The 23289-nt window shown below is 35.2% G+C and overlaps 1 protein-coding gene and 1 long non-coding RNA gene across 2 annotated transcripts; both read left to right on the top strand.

Annotated features, from left to right (window-relative positions):
• Nucleotides 1-497: 497 nt before the first annotated feature.
• On the top strand, nt 498-13400 carry LOC123557749 (proline-rich transmembrane protein 1-like). Its single transcript, XM_045349414.2, has 4 exons — nt 498-652; nt 5361-5536; nt 7166-7297; nt 12088-13400. The coding sequence occupies exons 1-4, from the start codon at nt 637-639 to the stop codon at nt 12250-12252; spliced, it is 489 nt and encodes a 162-aa protein (XP_045205349.1). The 5' UTR covers nt 498-636; the 3' UTR covers nt 12253-13400.
• Nucleotides 1016-3859, top strand: LOC128557178 (uncharacterized). Its single transcript, XR_008371093.1, has 2 exons — nt 1016-2631; nt 2665-3859. It is a non-coding gene; the product is annotated as an uncharacterized LOC128557178 (long non-coding RNA).
• Nucleotides 13401-23289: the final 9889 nt, after the last annotated feature.

The raw sequence follows: 23289 nt of genomic DNA, 5'->3' as shown, positions 1-23289 counted from the left end.
TAACATGTAACTTACTGAACATATCAACTACATACTAAACTCGTTTAATATTAAATGGGAAACTACATAAACATGTTATTATCTGGATAAAATGTCAGAGGAGAATAGTTTTACGAAGTTCAAAAGGTGGACAGTTTTTTCAAGGTCGAAATGTTTTCAGTCGATAACAGTTCTTTTAATTTTGGTATGTTTTTTTTTTCCAGTAATATTTATGCATTTATGTTCTAAGGTCTTTAAATAATTTACATTCTAATAAAAAGTGAAATTCGTCCTCTTGTATATTACATATAACACATTTCCTTTCATATTTTGGAATTTTGTTCGGCTTGTGCCATTTGCCTGTTTCTATCAATAACTTATGCGCTGTCAATCTAAGTCCTAAATTGCATTTAATATGTAAACATTATCTAAATAAGACTTAAAACCGAAGGTTGAAAACAGTTTATAATATAAATCTACGGGCGATTTGCTTTAAATCTCATGCTGTGTAATCGTACAAAATGTAGTCACTTTTTCGCATTAGTCATCGAATGCAGACGGTATTTTATCTTCCGCGTCTTAAATGTTCACATACCGAAATTGTGCAGCAGTGCGTAAAAAAAACAAGAACTATTCATAACATAGTTGTGCAACAAAATGGCGGAAAGAGCAGGTAAACTACTTTTGATTCTTCTTTTTATCTTATCATCGCTAATTTTCATTACTAGATATCATTCATATTTTCAACATAAAAAAATAAAACTTGATTATATCAGTGTCGATTATTTCTCAGTTTTAATTTAACTGCTAAGTGTGTTGTTAACGTAAATTAGTTAATCGTCTGCTTCAGTATTGCTATATAAATATATATAGACATTTAGACTTATTTGGAGTTTGTCTGTCCTTTTTTTGTTTTTGTTTATTTTAATATATAGAATTTATTCATAAAGAGATCAGTGGTTTATTTATGATTTTAAAAATGCGGAATGGTTTGTTACGATGTTGTTGCATTTGTCCAAATTGTAGACAGGGACAGGGGCATAGCTTGTCCGAACCCCAAGTATCTGCGTTTCTTTTTCTGATTATTTCCTTTTTTACTAAGACACAATATTTTCAGCGATGTTGATTTTCGAGACTGATTAGTTTCCTTTTTTCTAACAATAGTGTATTCTGTAAAGGAAATAAAACCTTTTCTGAAACATAATGTGTGATAATGTTCAATCATTTGTGTGTTTATCATTGAAAAAGTTACAATAATGTGATGAAAGTGAAAGTAGTCCTGTAAAAGTTACCAAAGAAAAAACCTGCTATATTTAAAGACATTCATCTAAGTAAATATGTTTTTATTTACCACAGTACTTAGATAAATATCTTAGACACACAAGTAGCACAAAGTTAGAGAGAAATGTTTCCTTGATAGATTTTTTTTTTTTAGTTTTTCTTTACAATTTGAAGACGGACAGTTTTTCTTTACAAATAGAAGACGGGCATATTTTGCTTAAATTAGAAGACGGGCAGGGCAGTTTTTCTTTAAATTAGAAGACGGACAGTTTTTCTTTACAATTAGAAGACGGGCAGATTTTCTTTACAAATTATAGAAGACGGACAGTCGAATCATTAGGACACCTGTGACCTGATACATTTATTTTTATACACTCTTGCAAGGCATACTTACGTTTCTGACAATACAGAAAATAACAGCTTTTTCCGGAAGTTTCTAAAATGAAAATACACGGACTAAACTTGAAATGGATGTCGCATTTTTAAGGTACAATAGTACTAAATAAGTAATCAAACAGCACTTCCGAGCTTCAGATAATGGCAGAAAGAAAAAATCTGATAATGGCGGAAAGAAAAATTCCTCAACTTTTCTCTCGTATAAAATGGACTTTTTATTGGCATTTTCGTGTTTTATGTAAGCCTGTTTCTGTTGTTATTTCATTGTGGACCTAAACATGACACTGTAGTAGCATTTTCAAAAAGATTTTTTTTGCATTTAAAGAAATGTAAATAAACCTCATTACACATGTGTTCATACCGACATTCTAGCAATCAGTTTTGAAGATGTTCCATTGTGTTGACCTGTCAGACAAAACATTTCTCATAGAAGATACATTAACCCTACTTTTCTTGTTTTTTGTGGTTTATAGGTCATTTATGAACACAAGGTTAGTACTTAAAAAAATGGGCCTGACTAAGTGTGACAACTCTTTTGAATGGAACATATAGCAAATTTATTTTCTACTGTGTTACCTAAAGGTCTACATCCAGGGTCAAACTGTCTAAAATATAACCGTGGAAATTTTTAGTCAATTTTTTGCCCGGTGCTCTTTCTTACGATTTGAAAAATAGCCCGGGTTTTTTATATATGAAGTATTTTTTACACACTGAACAGAGAACCATAACGGGACAAGTGTGTGTTTCAAATCCCGTCAAAATGTTATTAAACTAAAAGCCGTTTCAATGCTGTCTAAAAGTGTCAGTATATGATTCAGGTGTCAGTATATGATTCAGGTGTCAGGTACCTGATACTGATTCAGGTGTCAGTATATGATTCAGGTGTCAGTATATGAGGTGTCAGGTATATGATTCAGGTGTCAGTATATGATTCAGGTGTCAGTATATGATTCAGGTGTCAGGTATATGATTCAGGTGTCTGATTCAGGTGTCAGGTATATGATTCAGGTGTCAGTATATGATTCAGGTGTCAGGTATATGATTCAGGTGTCAGTATATGATTCAGGTGTCAGTATATGATTCAGGTGTCAGGTATATGATTCAGATGTCAGGTATATGATTCAGGTGTCAGTATATGATTCATGTGTCAGATATATGATTCAGGTGTCAGTATATGATTCAGGTGTCAGTATATGAGTCAGGTGTCAGGTATATGATTCAGGTGTCAGTATATGATTCAGGTGTCAGGTATATGATTCAGGTGTCAGTATATGATTCAGGTGTCAGGTATATGATTCAGGTGTCAGTATATGATTCAGGTGTCAGGTATATGATTCAGGTGTCAGTATATGATTCAGGTGTCAGGTATATGATTCAGGTGTCAGTATATGATTCAGGTGTCAGATGTTTCTGTATTTAAAAAGCTGCTGACCTAGACATTGCAGCCATATTTTCAAAATGGCTTTTGTATAATAATTTGTTGATTCTACGGATGCGTGTAGGTGCCATCAGTCGCTAATACGTTTTTACGTTATAGATACAGAAAGGATATAAGACAAACTGTTTGTTGTTCCAAAGCTACTTCTACTTTTTCTGAACAAATTTTATACTTTTTTTAAAAGAAAAAAAATGGTATAGTTTGGGTTTTGAGGTCAGGACACGGACATTATGTTGTCAACTAGAATACCCGTTGCGGATATCTTGACAGCTAGAATACCGGACGTGGATATTGTGTGGTACGTTTACGACAATATCATAAATATCGCAGTATGGTTTCACAATAAACGTTTGTCAGAAAACGGTTTCAAGGAAATGTCATGTCCCAGAGAACTGTATAGATCTACATACTTGTTGAGGAATATAGTCTCAATGTCAACCAGTGTTTCGACTTTCGTAAAATTTTCAGTGTTATTTAATAAATATTAAAGAAATTGAATATGAGCTAGATAAGTTTGATAAGAGAAAAAGTAGAGGTTCCACACCAGTAAGCTACTTGCTGTGTGATAATGTAAGGGTGTCCGAATTTTATTACATGAAGGTAAATATATAACCTATTCACGTAGTATGTGAACTTAAACATTTTGATTGATTTCAACACGTTACAAAATATTGAATCTAAAAGAAAAAAAAATTGATAAGACATAAATTTTAAATGAATTATTAATCACATGAACTGCGATCAGAAATTTGGGATTTTACAAAATCCAAAGAAAAAGACAGAATTCATCTTAAATTTTGTGAGGAATTTTGCTAAATATTAAAGTTAATCCAAATACCCCTTATGCCGGTGTTTATTGTTAACTTGCCCGATACCTTTTGTATATTTTACGATATGTTTGCTTGATAAAATACTGATGTAAAGTAAAAGATTACAATATTTTGATTAAGACAATATACGCTCAGGGTTTGTTTGATTGTACTAAAGGTAGCAAAAACTGGCTACCGCATATCGAAACGTCACTAAATAAATATGGATTTGGGTGATATTTTGATTGTCCCCCGATATTTTTGACATTTAGATGTTTTCACTTATTTTGAAAGAGCTGTAGACAATTGTGTACAAGCATGGCAGGTTCGGTAGAAAGAAATTCAGTTCTTTTAAATCACAATCAACATAAGCCGCAATTGTGTTAATAAAAGAATTTAGATATACTACTTCGTTAATCCTTGTATTATTTTAGCTTTCTAGGACTTTCAGTTCATTTTTGAAAAATGTTTACTTGGTTTATCTTTGGCGTATGTTCTTATTATATCCCGTTTTATGCTCATGGTAAGTCACAGTTCAGTAATATATCATCGTGACTATGTCAAGTTGTTACATCGTGACTATGTCACAGTCTAGTGGTCATATTGTGAATATGTCAAGTTGTTACATCGTTACTGTATCTAGTTGTCACATCGTGATTATGCCAAGTTGTTACAGCGTATTTATGTCTAGTTGTCACATTGTGACTATGTCACATCGTCACATCGTGATTATGCCAAGTTGTCACATCGTGACTGTGTCAAGTTATATCATCGTGATTATGTCAAGCGGCTAAACCGATTATATGTCAAATTGTTACACCGTTACTACGTCAAATTGTTACATCGTTACTATGTCAAGTTGTTAGTATAAATGTGTATGTCTCTGACAATGTCATATGAATATGTCGGAAATAAATATCTGTTCTGTTCTGATTATTTGAATCGTTTTATCGGGTTTTGCCACGTAGGATGTATGAATTACACATCTTATATTACTAGAGGATTGTCATGGTTACAGAAATAGCAACGCAAATCAGTCAATTAATCTACCTGATATCATATTTTACGAATCTCCGATATTTGAAAAGACTTTGTAATGTATTCATATAAATCATAAACGCATTTAAAATGATGGTTTTAAATAACAAGTTTAATACGTCAACAAAGGTGTTGGTATTTTCATGCATTAAAGCTATTTTTTCACAGAAAGAGTAAAGATATCAATATTAGAGAAATAACAAAAAAGCAGATAAAAAGAAACATACGCTTGTAAAAATCTTCCTGTAAAAAACTGGTTATTTTATTGTACAACAGAAGTTTATATCATTTTACGCATATATTTGTCTTCAATAGATTTATGTAAAAATGTTAGCTTTTAAAAGTAATTTAAGGGATAATGTTTCAGTTAAAAACATATCACTTGAAGCATACACGTATATTTCGTAATTTCTCTTTAGGTTATGACCAACCCGGGGATCCATACATAGACAAAAATGCCGGTTACGGGGTAGATGCGCCCCCGCCGTATCAACCAGGACCAAAGCAGACTGCGTATCCACCGCAACAACCTGGTTATCCACCACAGCAACCAGGTTATGTCCAGCAGCCCTACACCAGTACCAACACAACCGTGGTAAGAATAATATTTAGTATATTATTTCATAGATTTGTATAATTATTATATTATACAATTATTGCCTTTTGGTGGAGTCGATAAATCCACATATCGACCGAACTTGAAAGGCAACATTTGTTTTATTATTAAATCCAGCGCACTCATTAAGTATAAACATTAAATACAAATATCTGCAGCCTTTGGTCATTTTTCGCGTAAAATTGTGTACGACGTCGCATTGTTTTGACGTCAAACCGTGATGACGTCACAGCTGGCGGTCAGTGTGTGTTTTTGACTCCGTCTTCGAATCATAATGAATATTAGTTCAACGATCTATGTTGTGAAATAGTATTACAAAGTAAAAGCAAAACAACATTGCATTAATGCCTGTTGGCGTTAAAGGTAAATTCGCGTATTAAAATAAATTATTTTTCATTATTGTATTACACTAGTTATTTTCAAATGACAAGCACGACATATATTTTTTAACACAGCCGCTTTAGTTTTGGTTAATATTGACAGACTGTTCGGTTTCAGTAGTTATATTTTAATGATATTGTCTAGCCAATCCTTATGAAACATATGAACCCAGGTCAGAATGTTTGTTGTTATTAAAGTCTATGAAACATTTGAAGATTTGAAATAAAAACTAGTTTTTCTGTCAAGTGCTAGAAAAACCTTGCCAACTGTTTTTTGCGTGATATGCATTAAACATGGTCAAAACCTTTCTGTTTATATATTTTAGGACAGATTTGGAGTTTAAAAAAATAATATTTTAAATTATTGAAAAACCTTGCATTCTCTAGAGGCCACATTTTCCGTTCCATCTTCATGAATCTTGGTTAGAATAAGTGTCGGTATATAATCTTGACCCAGTTTTAAACTGGATTATCTTGAATCAAAGATTTGCTTACTTGATGGATATATCACAGAAAAACCATATAAACCATATTTTTTGCAACTGCTTGTCATTCATGAAAGATGGTTGAAATGTTTGTTTCTGTGAAATCTAGGTCAAATACAAATTTGCATCATCTGGAATCTAAAACTAGGTCACATGGTTTAAACATCCAGAAGTCATATTATCGCTGAAAATGTTACATTTTCAACGTGTGTTCATGTAAATTATGTTTGTCTTTATGAAATATAGTGCGAATCAATTGCTAAACTGCGTCAACTTGACATAACTATAGGTCCATGGATAATCGATGCAAGTCCCCTTCTGGAATTATTTTCAATCGAGCCCATGACACGTGTCATGTTTACCCCTCCAGCTCCTCGTCCAGACTGACACCGCTGGAAGCAACACACACCAGTTTAGTAAATCGATAAGCACTGAACACTAAATGGGACTTCAGCCGCGAACGGGAATCGAGCCCGTATCGCTGGCTTTTAGTCCAACCTGCCAATTACTGCGATACTGACTTCCTCACTATGTGAGATCGTTGAAGAAAAAAGTCTAAAATGGTATTTGATTAGCACAGCTGTTTCTTTTCATTGCACAGTGTGTCATGTTATTCATTATTAAACTGTCAGAGTCAGCTGAGCGATTTTAGAGCCATCCTTGCCATTTTGTTATAAATTCAGACAAGTCTAAAATGCAGAGTTATGTAAACATGAATTATATTTTATGTTTAATTTTTCTAGGTTGTTAATCAACCTCAGACCGGGACAGTGATCATTCAGACACGCCCCCCAGATTACATGGTTGCCTCCATATTTGCATGCCTTTGCTGCTTCTGGCCCACAGGACTTTGTGCCATCTACTATGCAAACGAGGTATGTACATTATTTTCGTAGGCTAGGAGGGATGATAAAAAAAGTGGTCAGAAAAGTAGTCTGTTTTATACTTTGAACTTCAATGGGATAAAATTTCGGACTGAATGCTTACATAACAGTTACTGTAAAAACCGTTATTAACTTTCGAGGATTTCGTGATTGAGTTAATCATCGAAAATGATTCCGTACAAGTAAGCTAAATTCCAATTCATTTTATATTTAAAAATTGATATCTACAATTTTTAATCCCCGCGAAAAAAAGCCATTTTGACAGAAACCACATTTAACAGCATTTGATTTGTTTCTGTTAACGTTTCTATCATCCCTTGAGCAAAACCGCAAAAGCGTATTGACAATACACGCACTGTCGCACCCTATCTATAAATATAGAACTAATAGATTACGTGCATTATTACATGACTGTATTCTATTGTTTCTCTGATTGACTGAAAACGGTTGAGAAGTAATGAGTACATATCATATCAACTTATCTTGGGTTATAAACAGTACTAAAATAAAAATAGATCGAAGTAGGTGCTTGGAAAACCAATATCAACCTGATTTGGTCTAAATTTATTCCTTATTTCTTTATTAGCCCACCATCATCAGATGGTGGTCTATTAAAATCACTCTGCGTCCGTGGTCCGTCCGTCCGTCATTCCGTCCGTCCGTCCGTCCGTTAACAATTTCTCGTTATCGCATCTACTCAGAAACTACTGGGGGGATTTTGACCAAACTTTGTCAGAATGATGTATTGGTACCCTAGTTGTGTCCCCCTGAAAATCAGACTGGTTCAACAATTTATGAGTGAGTTATGGCCCTTTGTTTATTTCTATAATTTACATAGATTTATATAGGGAAAAACTTTGAAAACCTTCTTGTCCAAAACCACAGAGCCTAGGGCTTTGATATTTGGTATGAAGTATTATCTATTGGTCCTCTACCAAGATGATTCAAATTATTTCTCTGGGGTCAAATATGGCCCCGCCATGGGGGTCACATGGTTTATATAGACTTGTATAGAGAAAAACTTTGAAAAACCTCTTGTCCAAAACTACAGGGCCTAGGGCTTTGATATTTTGTATGTGACATCATCTAGTGGTCTTCAACTAAGATTATTCAAATTATACCCCTAGGGTCAAATATGGCCCCACCCTGGGGGTCATATGGTTTACATAGACTTACATAGGGAAAAACTTTGAAAATCTTCTTGTCAAACCACAAAGCCACAAAGGGCTTTGATACTTGTAATGTAGCATCATCTAGTGGTTCTCTACCAAGTTTGTTCAAATTATCCCCCTAGGGTCAAATATGGCCCCGCCCCGGGGGTCACATGGTTCATATAGACTTATATAGGGAAAAGCTTTTAAAATCTTCTTGTCAATAACTACAACATTCAAATTTGGACATGTATATTTTTGAGTGGCAAGATGAACCTTGACATGAGTTGACCTTGATTTTGACCTAGTGACCTACTTTCACATTTCTGTAGCTACAGCCTTCAAATTTGGACCACATGCATAGTTTTGTGCACTTGAAAAAACTTTGACCTTGATTTTGACCTAGTGACCTACTTTCACATTTTTGAAGGTACAGGTATCAAATTTGGACCATATGCATAGTTCCGTGTTTCAAAATGAAATTTGACATTGATTTTGACCTAGTGACCTACTTTCACATTTTTGAAGGTACAGTCTTCAGATTTGGACCACATGCATAGTTTTGTGTTCCGAAATGAAATTTGACCTTGATTTTGACCCAGTGACCTACTTTCTCATTTCTCAAGCTACAGCCTTCAAATTTGGACCACATGCATGGTTTTATGTACCGAAACAAACTTTGACCTTTACATTGACCTAGTGACCTACTTTCACATTTTTGAAGGTACAAGCTTCAAATTTGGACCACATGCATAGTTCTGTATTCTGAAATAAAATTTGACCTTGATTTTGACCTAGTGACCTACTTTCACATTTCTCAAGCTACAGCCTTCAAATTCGGACCACATGCATAGTTTTGTGTACCGAAATGAACTTTGACCTTAAGATTGACCTAGTGACCTACTTTCACATTTCTGTAGCTACAGGCTTCAAATTTAGACCACATGCATAGGATTGTGTACCGAAACAAACTTTGACCTTGACATTGACCTAGTGACCTACTTTCACATTTTTGAAGGTACAGGCTTCAGATTTGGACCACATGCATAGATTTGTGTTCTGAAGTGAAATTTGACCCTTGATTTTGACCTAGTGACCTACTTACACATTTCTCAAGCTAAGCCTTCAAATTTGGACCACTTGCATAGTTTTTTGTACCAAATTAAACTTTGACCTTAAGATTGATTTAGTGACCTACTTTCACATTTCTCAAGCTACAGCTTTCGAATTTGGACCACATGCACAGTGTTGTGTACGGAAATGAAATTTGACCTTGAGCTAGTCAGTAAGTCTTGAAATTTGGAACACTCCAAAATGGCACATTGGTGGGCGCCAAGATCACTCTGTGATCTCTTGTTAAAGATACAGTTGTAATAACAAGACTGACAATACATTTATTCATGTAATAAAACAATTATTGACCTTTTCATAGGTTGATATCAGGATTTATCAACCCTCAAAAAGTTATATTCACCTCGCCTTTGGCTCGGTGAATATAACTCTTTTCGGGTTGATAAATCCCGATAACAACCTATGAAAAAGTCGATAATTGTATAGTAATGAGTGTTTTTTTTTCCATTTTCTTTTAAACTATTATGTGAGCCGCGCCATGGGAAAACCAACATAGTGGCTTTGCGACCAGCATGGATCCAGACCAGCCTGCGCATCCGCGCAGTCTGGTCAGGATCCATGCTGTTCGCTAACAGTTTCTCCAATTCCAATAGACTTTAAAAGCGAACAGCATGGAGCCTGACCAGACTGCGCGGATGCGCAGGCTGGTCTGGATCCATGCTGGTCGCAAACCCACTATGTTGGTTTTCTCATGGCACGGCTCATGTATTGATGATATTTACCTTGACTCGAAAATTCATGAGGCGCTTGTAACACTTATGCCATTTTTCTTGTCTGGTCAGTAATTTTGCTCGCATTGTTAAATATTTTGAAACATTTATAATATCAAGATGCGATGCGAGGTTTCCTGTGCAAGGCAAATGTCAAACCCGTATCCTCGAAGGTCAATGTCACATTTGATGCCAAATGAAGAATTCTACGCCGTAATGGAGCCCCCAACGCACACCGATGAGGGGCAAGTGATTTGAAGTCAGCCTTAACCACTCGACAGTGGAGGCCCCTAAATTAGTAACGAATAATGAGTTTAATACAAATTTATATCTGTTGGAGGATATTTTCGCTGTATTCATTGCCTTTAACCTCACCCTGCTAAAATTCTATTAAAATGAATTTGTCTTTCTTTTAATTTGGACATTACTATTGACTCTTTGAAGGTCTGTTTACCAAAACGATACTAACTAAATAGCAAACACCGCAGATCTTGATCAGACTGCACAGATCGCTAAGGCAGAATTAATCGCGTCCTGCATGAGAATGTTTAAACCAATACTGAGCACATCCTGTTACCTGAAAATAGTTTCTGCTTAAAATGTATTTGAAAAAGGTAAACAGTGTGACCCAGGATGTTAAGTGCAGAATTTAGATAAGTTGTAAATTCTATTGCTCTATTGATCACAGGATATATCAGATTTTGAGCCGCGCAATGAGAAAACCAACATAGTGCTTTTGCGAACAGCATGGATCCAGACCAGCCTGCGCATCCGCGCAGTATGGTCAGGATCCATGCTGTTCGCTAACGGTTTCTCTTATTGCAATAGGCTTTAAAAGCGAACAACATGGATCCTGACCAGAATGTGCAGATGCGTTGGCTGGTCTGGATCCATGCTGGTCGCAAACGAACTATGTTGATTTTCTCATGGCGCGACACTTTGTAACGTGCTGTAAACAATATCAATTTACAATTTTCAGTATACTTCAGTCAATAATACAGGTTTAAAGCGGCTTGCCCGCAAATGTTCGTGATATGTGGCAAATTTCATAAAATATCACAAGAATTAGATCAGTATGTCTGAAGTTGATATTTTGTTAATTGAACTAAATGCCTTCTGGTTGTATTTTATACCTACTTTACATGCAGTGGCAGACATACACAGAGGTCCGGGGTTCCAATCCTGGCCCCGTGTTTCACAAAACATTTTTCGATCTCAGCTGAGTTTGAGTTTGAAATTTTAGTATCAATTTTACGAAATCTTTTAGGTTAAATTCCAACTGAAACTGACCATAAATACTAAGTAGCCACTTGAAAATAGTTATTAACTTGAAATTCTGTTTTAAACATGCCATTTGGATAGAAATGACATATTAAGTTTCATAATCAAACACAGCTAAGATTGAAGATGTTTTGTGAACATGAGGCCTGTTCCAGACACAGGAAATTACATTGACCCTCGTTCATGTCTTTTAACTTAGAGGTCACTTCTTGTTCTTTGCGTGTGTTTGTGCTATGCATCATACACGTTAAAGAAACAGATTTTCCATTCGCGAAGAGCTAGGTTAAGTTAGTCTTTTCATTGTACATTCTACCGCGTTAGTATCACATTATAAATTTGTTCTTCTACATATTTTACATTTAAGGACAAAAAACTATATATGTGACATCTGAACCGAAATTATTTACGCTGGATTTTTTGTTTATATAAACATTCTGTTACTTGATCATGTCTGCAAATTAACGTATATACAATTTTAGATAAGTTTGAAACATGTTTTATCATTCAGGCAAACAATCTTGCGGGTGTTGGTGATTACGAAGGAGCGAGAAGGATGGCAGACAACGCACGGAAGTTAATGATTACGAGTGTGATCGTGGGAGTTATTGTGATCACTCTTTCGATAGTGCTACGCGTTGTGTTGTACGATAACAACGAGTACAACGGGTACTAGACAGAGATGCAGGCTATATCGCCGTGAACCATTCACAGAATAATACTAACTTTTCACAGAAACATTTTCATATGAATTAACATTGTTTGTACGTGTATATTGTAGCATTACGCATTTTGTAATGTTGATACCGTTTTTCACCATGTAATTTTTAAATAGTTACAAAAGACATTTTCAAATCAATCAAAGCTGAGATAAAAAATATTGTCATCATTTTTTTTCGACTCCATTTAAACACGCCAATATGCATTAGTACAGGTATAAAGTTGTAAAACTGTATCCCCCAATATTCGTAACTGTTCATTGTATTTTGTTATTTCGAAGAAAATATTATGAACTAACCTATTGGAAGTTTTGACTAGCAGGACATTCTATATACTATTACATGACATTTGCTCTCCGATCTTTATATCGTCACGCTTTCGCTTTCATGAGGTCGATTAACACATTAACTCTTTTTTTGGTAAGGCGCAGTTCATTTCTGAATGAAAACAATATTTTTTTCAAGTTTTAGATTTACAGATAAATTGAATTTTCAATTAAAATATGTGAAAAACTAAACATATGATCTCTTAAAAACATTAAAGTTTTCCTTGTAGGGTACTATTTTTATTATCAACCAGTTAACACTAATCTAAATTATATTTCGAAGTGTTATTAATTTTGTTTTTCAGTTTTTTTTGTGTGTGTGTGTTTTTTTCTTGCGAACTTGTCTAGGAAATACTCTTATCAGCTCTATATCTTCTATTTTAAGAATTATTGTTCAAATACTGAAAACACCACTATCTTAAATGCCATTACCTTTTTTACAATTGAAGGGCTGTTTTCTTGTATAAATACGATTATCTTGAAGCATAAAACAGTTAATTCGACGAGTTCAACGAAATATGTTGGACAAGATAGTAAAAACATTTTAAATATCTGCACTGCGTTAGTCACGCAGAAAATTATATCATTTTTTTTTACAGATGATGCTTTTTTGTTTTGTACGTTTACATGCATCTTTGATACTATCTTTACACATTCCAAAATAAACTTTTCTTTTTTTTTCATGTTCATCTAGCTTTCCATTATTTACAAGCATAATATAAAAGTCAAGAATATGTAGACCCGGATATCTTTGTGTTATAAAACAGAATTGAAAAATTCCCAGTTGTTTGTATTTTTTGTGAACATATTTTCCATCATCTGATATCTAAACTTAACCATACTACAACGTTTTACAACAAACTTACTTAAGCGGGAGTTAGATGTTGTATAAAAAAGGAATATTTCACAGTTTGATGTTGCTTAGACGTGACATTGAACATGTAATTGACCGTTTTAATCTATGACATTGATACATTTTAACCACACGACTATTTTTAAATAGTAGAGTTTTTGTTGTCACCCTTCCGTCGGCGGCCGCGTCACAAACGCTTTGCATGGAAACAGATTTATCGGAAACTAGCGTATCGAATGCTTTCAAACTTCATACTTGCTTTTTGACAGCATGAGGTGACCTATCAAGGCAAGTTGCATAACTCTAGCTTACACAGTGTCAAAACTTTAACGCTTTTAAGCTCGACTGTTCAAAGCTTTTCATTCATCTAGTAAGACAACTTAGTTAAAATCTTGCCTGCAAGGTCATATCACGTAAGGCGAAGCAGTGACTGGTAAATACTATCTGTATTGGATTGAAAATTCGAACAAGTTTAGTTTAGTCTTATTTTAGCTCCACTATAGGGAGAAGAGGGGTAGTTTTCTACTTGCACCGGCGTCGGCGTCAGCGTCAGCTTTCTTGGTTAAAGGTTTTCGGCAACCTTTGTTTTTATGTCATATCTTTGTCACTATTGCTGTAACTTCACATAAACATTGTCCAGCATACAAACAAAGTATGTGCAGGGGCTGGGCCCATTGTACCCGAGGTCAAGATCACCAAGGTGTTATACTTTACCATCATCATCTGCTTGTGGTAACAAGCCTCATAACTCTGATTTGTAGTTTTGACCAAATTATGCCGCTTTTATACTTATATACAAAGTAAAGAATGTCAGTACCCATTCCATACTTGACCTTTAATACCTCTGAGTATTGGGGTCTTTTCATATCTTGATGTATCTTCCTCTCCTGTTGAGACATAACTTCATTTTACTCTCAAATCGCTGAAAAGTGGAGCGCACTGTCTTGCTGACAGCTCTTGTTATTTTAATTAAAACAAAAGTTGTAGCAAGTTGATGTACACCAAGAATTGATTTTACAGAAATTTATCACAATGAATCGATAAATTCATACCAACGGTACATGAATACAATTGTAACACATGAAAACGATTTAAGTATTTTTAGTGCAACAAAACGTAAACATTATGTATAAGACTGACTTCACTTCCGGTCAGCGAACGTATTTATTTGCATAACCAGTTTAGATTATTGTTGGTTGAATTTAATGATTAAGGTAAATGTTAGCACTTTCTGACATAGAAAATGTGTTAAGTCTAAGCTGTCTCTCTGTAACAAGTGCATTTGTATATATATTGGACTGAAACATTACATACTGTTACCCAGCCATCAACCAAGTTAGATAACTCCCGTTTGAATTTAATGTAAATGAGTCCCTTTTTGAGATAGAAATTTCAGTTGAAGTTTTTCGTGCAACTAACCAGGGTTGGCGACTGCCCAACCAGGGCTGGTAAACCCACCCGGGTTGGGCAATACTCCTAAAAATGAATGACGTGGGCAATACTAGGCAATAAGAAGTTTTTCTAATTCTTTTTCTTTTACCAAAACAATTGAGTTTTTATGTTATAAAATGTGAGCTAATTCTTACATTAAGTTTTCCGTTTCCATTTTTGAAGTGATAGGTAGCTGACAGAACAGTTTCATAACAGAATTATGGTTTATTTACACAATAAAATACTATTATGTGAAAGTAAACACCTTTCAACATTTATAGTTAGATCTCGCTAGGTCACAACTAGATTTTGCTTAACATATGATAGTCTTTCTAAAAATCTATTTCTGAAAATACAGTCTACAGTCTAGTTCTTCTTTATCATAAAGCATTCTGTAACTGAACACAACAAGTTTTGCAGATTTTTCGAGCCAAGTCTGTTTCTGAGTTTTGTCTGAATAATACCAAAATATGGAAACACCCTTTCAATTGACTAACATAGTCTATGAACTTTCAGACTGTCGATTTTGACAACAACCTCAGTGTCATCTTCTTTTAATCGGTAACATTAAAACATTTCTACACAGGGTCCTTAGTTTTTTTTTTGTTATATGATAGAAACGACAGAGTGATCTAAACTGATTTTCATGATTGCTCAATCATCATATCATGATAATGTCCATTCAATAGATTTTTATAAATATTATAGCACTAGGTATGCAGGTGTCACTGCTATCACTGTATGGGTTGTTAGTCAACTAGAGTGTTGAAATATGTATTGAAGTTTGAACTGAAATATCATATTGCCCAGTATTGACCACTATTGCCCAGTAAAATCCGGGTTTTTGTTGTTCCACAAAGAAGTTGTCAAAAGGTCAAATGCGATGTCTTCTGGACAGCTCTGGGCAATGATTATCTGGCTCCCTGGCTGCTTGGTTATTTTTTTAAAATAAGCAAACCATTTACAATTAAGCCTCTAAAATAGCACATGTTATCTGATGGCTAAAGAAAATGGTCAAGAAACAAACAACCTGCTGGAGTTACTTCCACTGTTAGAGGAGGACATTTATATATGAGAAATATGACAGAACAAACTTGGGGACAGAAGTCCGTTTAGGCCATGATGTATGAAAAGGATACATTTTTATCTCTGCTAGTTTTTCAAAAAAACAGAGCCTCTGTTGTTACCCTTTCGATGGCAGCGGCTACTGTGTCACAGACGTCTTGCTTGTAAGCGTAAGCAGGTTTCTCAGAAATTACTTCGCCGAATTCTTTCACACGCCAAAATTCATTGGCATCACGTGATAACCTAACAAGAAAAATTACATTAGTCAAGTTATGTCAAAATTATTCCCCCTTTAAACATAGTAGCAGGACTCTAAATAAATATTTGACTGATCTTCAGACTAATCGGGTCTTTGGTGTCATAAGATAATCTCTCGGTGCAACTTCCAGAACTCGGGCATACATTATATAAAAGGTATGCCCACCTTTTACAGGGTCATTTTGTGATTGTTTCTCTAAAGTTTTCGAACTCCACACACATATTTAGAGTCATGAGATTACCAAATTTGACAGATTTCATTACTCTGACATATTTTGCAAATTATTCCCCATTTATATTTTTTTTAAGTTTTGAATGTAAGCAGATTTCTTAGGAGCTGCCATGATGATACAAACTTTTTAAAAAATCTTCGGCATCTCTGAACCAGCTTTCATAGCTCCGACTCACTGTCTGCAAAATTATGGTAAAGTTTTCATATATGAAAGAGTTTCGAATAGTCGAACGCTCAGTCATTAGACAACTCGTTTTAATAGTTATATTGGAAACGAAGCGCAGCTAAAGAAAATATGTCAACGTTTTTTTTCTTTCATCTGTTAATGTTGAAAAAGGTAGGGGTCAGATACACTGGTAAAACCAACAGAAACAGAAAAAGGAAAAGGTATTTGCCTCTCTTCTAGCTCGTTCATAAAACGTGTTTGTTTCCGTCCTTATCTTCTCCAACACCTGCTCGTGACCCTATCATCCGCACAAGGGCAACACATTTTCCTCGCATACTGCAGCACCATATATGTAAATGTGTCGCAAGGACTTTAAAGATGTTGGTCGGTATGTAGACTATTCGGTTTACGATTAAAAGGTACAGACCGCTTATACTTTATAGGATAATTAAATCTGGTCAATAAACCCCTGTTGTCTTGGGGGTCAGTATGTTAAAGGCTGAGGTTATAGTGACTTTGAGACTTAAAACTGTTACAGCTTTATAATCGGATAATATAAAAATGGGCTTTAACTGGTCAAACTTCATAGGATGATTACCTATGTTCAGTATAGTTCAACGTCAATTAGTGAGGCGTAACTTATCCGCTATCCTCGGCGTTTACCGCAGTATTGTTATTAGCTAAAAGTGCAGGCACGCCTCGATGCATAAAGTTGATCTATAAATGACCACTGTTTTGGAGGTTTTAGGATTGATGCTGAAGACGGCTTCTGCTTAATGATCGGAACCCGATATGGCCGAGGGTAGTCAATTGCCTGTGTTAAGTAAGGTGGCCTCTGTTGGTTTGGAGATTATTAGGTCAGAGATCACAATCACAAACAAATGTTTCGCTAACTAACTGGTAAACGGTTTTGCCTGCAGCGGTCAAACATCATGAGGTTATGGCCAAGCTGGTCAATAGATTATCCCGTTATATTAGGGTCAGTAGGCAAACAATTGTAATCGTACTGACCTCGAGGCCGAAAAAATGCAGAAGGTTCGTTGATAGAGATACTTATGTGTATAATGTCGACAGGCGTTTAAGGACGATTTTTCAACAAATATTTGAAAAAGTCGCTTTAAATCTCATCATGATAAAAATGAAATGAGGTTTGTTTGGTTTTTAGCTCACCTGAGCACAAAGTGCTCAGGGTGAGGTATTGTGATCGCTCACCGTCCGGCGTCCGTCCGTCCGTCCGTCCGTCTGTCCGTCCGTCCGTCCGTCCGTCGTCCGTCCACACTTTCCTTTAAACAACATCTCCTCCTAAACCAAAAGGCCAATTTTGATGAAACTTCACAGGAATGTTCCTTGGATGGCCCCCTTTCAAAATTGTTCAAAGAATTGAATTCCATGCAGAACACTGGTTGCCATGGCAACCGAAAGGAAAAACTTTAAAAATCTTCTTCTCAAAAACCAGAAGCCCTAGAGCTTAGATATTTGGTGTGAAGCATTGCCTAGTGGACCTCTACCAAGTTTGTTCAAATCATGACCCCGGGGTCAAAATTGACCCCGCCCCAGGGGTCACTTGATTTTACATAAGAAAATCTTAAAAAATTTCTAAAAATAAACTAGAAGGCCTAGAGACTAGATATTTGACATGTAGCATTGCCTAGTGGACCTCTACAAAATTTGTTCAAACCTTGTCCCCCGGGTCAAAATTGACTCCGCCCTAGGAGTCACTTGATTTTACATAGGAAAATCTTAAAAAAAAATTCTAAAAATAAACCAGAAGGCCTAGATCTTAGATATTTGACATGTAGCATTGCCTAGTAGACTTTTACAAAGTTTATTCAAATCATGACCCCTGGGGTCAAATTGACCCTGCCCCATGGGGTTACTTGATTGTACATAGAAAAATCTTCAAAATTTTCTAAAAATAAACCAGAAGAGCTTAGATATTTGACATGTAGCATTGCCTAGTGGACCTCTACAAAAAGTTTTCAAATCTTGTTTTTAAAGTTACTTAAAGAAAATTTCAACTATATTTTCTCATAATTCTTTTCATTGATTTCTATTATGATCTTTTGACCTTGAAGACTTGTCCTTAAGTGCAATGATAACAGGTGAGCGATATAGGGCCATCATGGCCCTCTTGTTCGTTAATGTATGCTCTCAGCTGAAATTTGACAATAAATTGCAACTGTTCTTAATATTGCTAATATGTTTTCCGTTTCCTGAAATCTGACTATACAAGCTTAGCAAAAACAATGGAACAAAGCGGAAAACGTTTTGAAGACAACAGAAGAAAGAGCTTATATAACACAATTATTCACGAGTGTTTTAATCTATGCTTTTAAAAACTTGACTCAAGATTTTGAAGATTACTCACATCACATTCCGTCACTTGCAGATTCCTCACATCGTCATTCCGTCACTTGCAGATTCCTCACATCGTCATTCCGTCACTTCATGCAGAATGCTCAGAGAGACATTCCGTTACTTCATAAAGATTACTCTTAGTGACATTCCGTAACTTCATGTAGATTACACACAGTGACATTCCGTCACTTCATGCAAACTGCATGCACTGACATTCCGTCATCACCTGACAGTAAATCTATTAAAAAAAATCACACAAATTGACATTTCATTTCAACTTCAAATTTTATACATAATGCTAAAAAGTACACGAATTGTAATGCTCAATTTTCATTTCTCTATTTGATGTCTCTATACGAACACTTTTGTTTTGAAACAGATAAAAATGCCATGAAATAACAATATATTATTAAATTTCCCTTTACATAACGCTCATACTGTGTGTAATAGTCTATATTTAATCAAAGACCGATACATTTATTTAAAGACAATGACAAACAGCCTTTAAAGCTGTCCTTTACATACACATCCCTTGCCGCGAAGGACTTCCAACTGCTGTGTCTCTGCAATAACCTCTCAGAGGTTTGTTATTAGCTGAAGTTCTGTCACCTCCACAACAGAAACTATGAAGGCTGTAACAAGAAGCATCTAAACCAAACGAGCTCATCATGTTTTTGAAACTTTCACGAACACTGAAACAGGATAAAGGTTGGATTAATGCCAGCTTGTAACAAATACCTCTCGAGAAGTGTGACAGTTCAAAAGAAGTTGCCAGTCAAATTCCTTCTCTTAACACATCTGTCTTTGAATGTTTAACATGAAGTTCACAATGAGTATTGAGAAATTTAATGTCTGACCTTTTTGTATGTAACAATTCATTTATACGAAAGAAATCAGCAATTACCAAAACAAATAAACAAATAAGTCGTAAAATTCCCAAAGAACTGTCCTCAGCAGCAGAGTGTTGCACTATTTTTATGTATATCTGAAGTAACCGGTTCCTTCATGTTGACAGGTTTTAAATTAGCTATTATGTTTTTCCCTTCATGCACACTTGTTGCACTGCTAAGAACAGATCTGGATTCAAATGACTGGCTTGAATTTTGACATCATTCCATCTGTCTGTTTCAAACAGATCTGTAAAACCATGAGAAATTATATAATACATTGTAACTGTAAGGAAACTAGCATTTTATGATACAGCAGAGCAGTCTAATTTCAATACCAAAACTTTGTTGGTGATTTTTTCTAAGCCGAAAATAGTGTTTTTGTTACGATCTTGCATGTTAATATGTTTGGGTCATTAAATAAAAACATGTCAGAAATATATTGCTTAAAGACCGACTGTCCACTAACTTCCTAAGACAAAAAGGGACTGGATGGCTAATATGGTGCTAAAGAATACCTTTCGCTTTGCAAAATAACATAAACTTGAGCGCTTTGGGCAATAAATACACCGGCGGTACAAACCAAATGTTACCATAAGTCCAACTGACAGAGAAAGCGTATAATGCCTAGTAATCTGTGGTCAAGAAAAAGTAATTATAACGAGGGTACTTTGTATTGTATTCATTGGCAAACCGATCAACATCATGAGGCTCGAACATACTGCCTATGAATTGGAATAGCTGTGTTGTAACACGGTAATCATCGTAATCTATTAATCTGCTGAGCTCATCAGCTGTAACATTCTTATCTCTAGTTATCCAGGTTGGTCCAGTAATGCGCGGGTATTTCTCCGTAGTCCCTGACACTATATAGTTCTTTTTTCGGGGGTAAAAAAAAGGCATATATATATATGGATGTTGGTAATATGCAGTTTAAAGATGTTGCTTATTGACAGCTGAGGATGCTGGGAAAGTTTGCGGAAGAATACATTGTTTACAATAGTGATGTCATTCATAATTAGCCGGTGCTCTTGCATTATGGTCGACATATTGCTTTTTTCTGTGTTTTCAATAGCATTTGGATTATTTTATACAAGAAACATTGTCTGGCAACAAGTGAAAGAATGGAAAAGTAAAATAAAACACTGTAGACTTTGACAATTTAATATGACTCAAGGACGAAATGTTTTAATACCGTCATACCAATACCATTGTGGGCATATACGTTAAAAACTTCGTAAGCCATATTCTGCAGATTTGCATTCATGCTGCTCTTATTAATTATTATCAGTGTTCCAAATGATTCTTTTTCCACGTAACTGATTTTTAAATGAACTCAGTGAAAAAATTTTACTTAAAGTTCTCTAACAGTAGAACTTTGATTTTTCTTGAAATCTGTCCAAATCTTTTGCACAATTTCACCCATGCCACTGCCGAATCGTCTGAATAAACTTTCTCTACGGGAAGATAATCTTCAGTTACAGTTTTCCAAAATTTCAGGCAACTAAATAGATGTGTAATATCTATATTTTTGTCCAAACTTACTTTTGCCTGTATGAACATATAAAACGGCTATATTTGCAACAGACAAATATTACCTAGGACGGGAGCCATGGATATGATTTTACCAGATAGCCGAGCGAGCTCCCTGGCAGACGAAAACGGGAAGTGTTTTAATATTTTCTCTAGGTATTCTCTTATGTTTTCTATTCTCCTAGTAAGGATACGCAGACAGCCCCTTTTAGATCCCGGACATAGCCTAACCATTCTAAGTATAGAACTGGAAGTAAAATGGACTTTTCTTAACTTAATAAAAATCCCGCCTTTTTTTATAGTGTCGAAAACAAAATCAGCATCTGATTTAGCCAATTCATAGGAGCCATTAGTACCCCAACAATCGTTCAGAAACAGTATTATCCTCATGCCAAATAGACGCCAGTACTAAACAAGGGAACGTAACCATTTTGTGAAAATGAAATGGGCGGAAAATAATCTGAATGGTAACACAGAAAAAAGAAAATACTTGATTTTACCTTCCATTTGCCATGAAAAACCCAGATAGGTATGATGTATAGGTTTTATTAAAAAATGATGGTAAACTGAACCGAGGTCGAACATGAAACCATGATGAACCAGAAATTCCATGGCTTCTTTGAAATCTTCGAATTTTAGTTTCTATGTTTTAACATAGGTATTCAAAACGCTCAGATCAAACGCTTTTTATTGACGCTATTAATAGCAACCGATAAAGGATAAACATTATGAGGTAAGAAGGGTACCTGATAGACGCAGTTCTTATCCAAGGGTTTTGAAATTTCAGACTGTAAAAGCTCAGAATTGTCTAAAGCAGAGCGATTGCTCTTAAAACAAAGGAAGATTGATTGACAGCGAAGGCTATCGTATATCCATGGTCAGTAACAGATAAGATGTCTGTGTTTGCTTGAATAGTATCCTTCCAAAACGGAAGAGCAGCTTGAAGTCTCTTTTTAACAGGAAAGAAGACGTCAATTGTCTCTAAAATACTTCATTGAAATCTAAATCAGGACGAAATTCTGACCAGTCAGTTAAAAGCCAAACCTTATCGTCTTTACAATGACAATCTGGATCTTTATTTTTCTTTGTCTCTGGCTTGATTTTCTTCATGTGCCTAGAAGGTGAATGCAAACCTGTATTTTGTGAAGATTGCTCGCTTATCCGCGTATCGAGCTAAGTATCCGACATATTCAGTGTACAGTTTTGCTTTTTGTGTGTACTTCTATGTTGTGGTAGCTTCAGTGATTCAGTGGGTTGCATCCAGTGATATTGTTGATAATTTTCTTCAAGAATTTTCATCAAACATTACTTGTCGTTCACCTGTAAAGTATACCTACACTAGAGATCAATTATTGGATATTTGATCTTCGGTATCGAACAATAGCTGATTAGGAAAACTAGACCCTGCTGCATATAGAATCATAAACTTACAGAATTTATCCTGTAAAAAGAAAGCGCATATAAGTAAACGAGGCGGTAAAAGTAAAGTATTTCCTAAGCGAAATAGTGTCAACTTTTTTATATACTCTTAAGAACTGCGATCTATACAAAATATACGCGAACACGTATCTCACATTACTCTGAACTGTAGATCTGTTGAGAACAAAGATTATTGTGTGGGCCAATACCTCAGACATGAGGGAATAGATTTCGCTCTTTTGATTAAAACTTGGTACTCGGATGAGAAATAGCATCACTTTGAAACTTCTGACCAAAATGAATATAAATTAAGCGTAACTAATGGAAAGAATGAAAACGGCGGTGCTGCTGCGATTACTTGTAGACACACGACAAATATGCGAAGGTTAACTCACGGCACTGTTCGAAGCTTTTAATACGGTATTTGAAAACTCGTTTTCAAACATTTAACAATACACGTAGTGGG

The sequence above is a fragment of the Mercenaria mercenaria genome, chromosome 5, assembly GCF_021730395.1.
Source record: "Mercenaria mercenaria strain notata chromosome 5, MADL_Memer_1, whole genome shotgun sequence".
In the NCBI taxonomy this organism is placed as follows: domain Eukaryota; kingdom Metazoa; phylum Mollusca; class Bivalvia; order Venerida; family Veneridae; genus Mercenaria; species Mercenaria mercenaria.
This window is presented reverse-complemented; position numbering and strand designations above follow the sequence as displayed.

Bases quoted from the DNA above. Each gene is read 5' to 3' on its own strand.
- LOC123557749 (XM_045349414.2), top strand. The intron at 5,537-7,165 runs GTAAGAATAATA...TAATTTTTCTAG, and splicing joins CCAGTACCAACACAACCGTG to GTTGTTAATCAACCTCAGAC. The intron at 7,298-12,087 runs GTATGTACATTA...TTTATCATTCAG, and splicing joins CCATCTACTATGCAAACGAG to GCAAACAATCTTGCGGGTGT.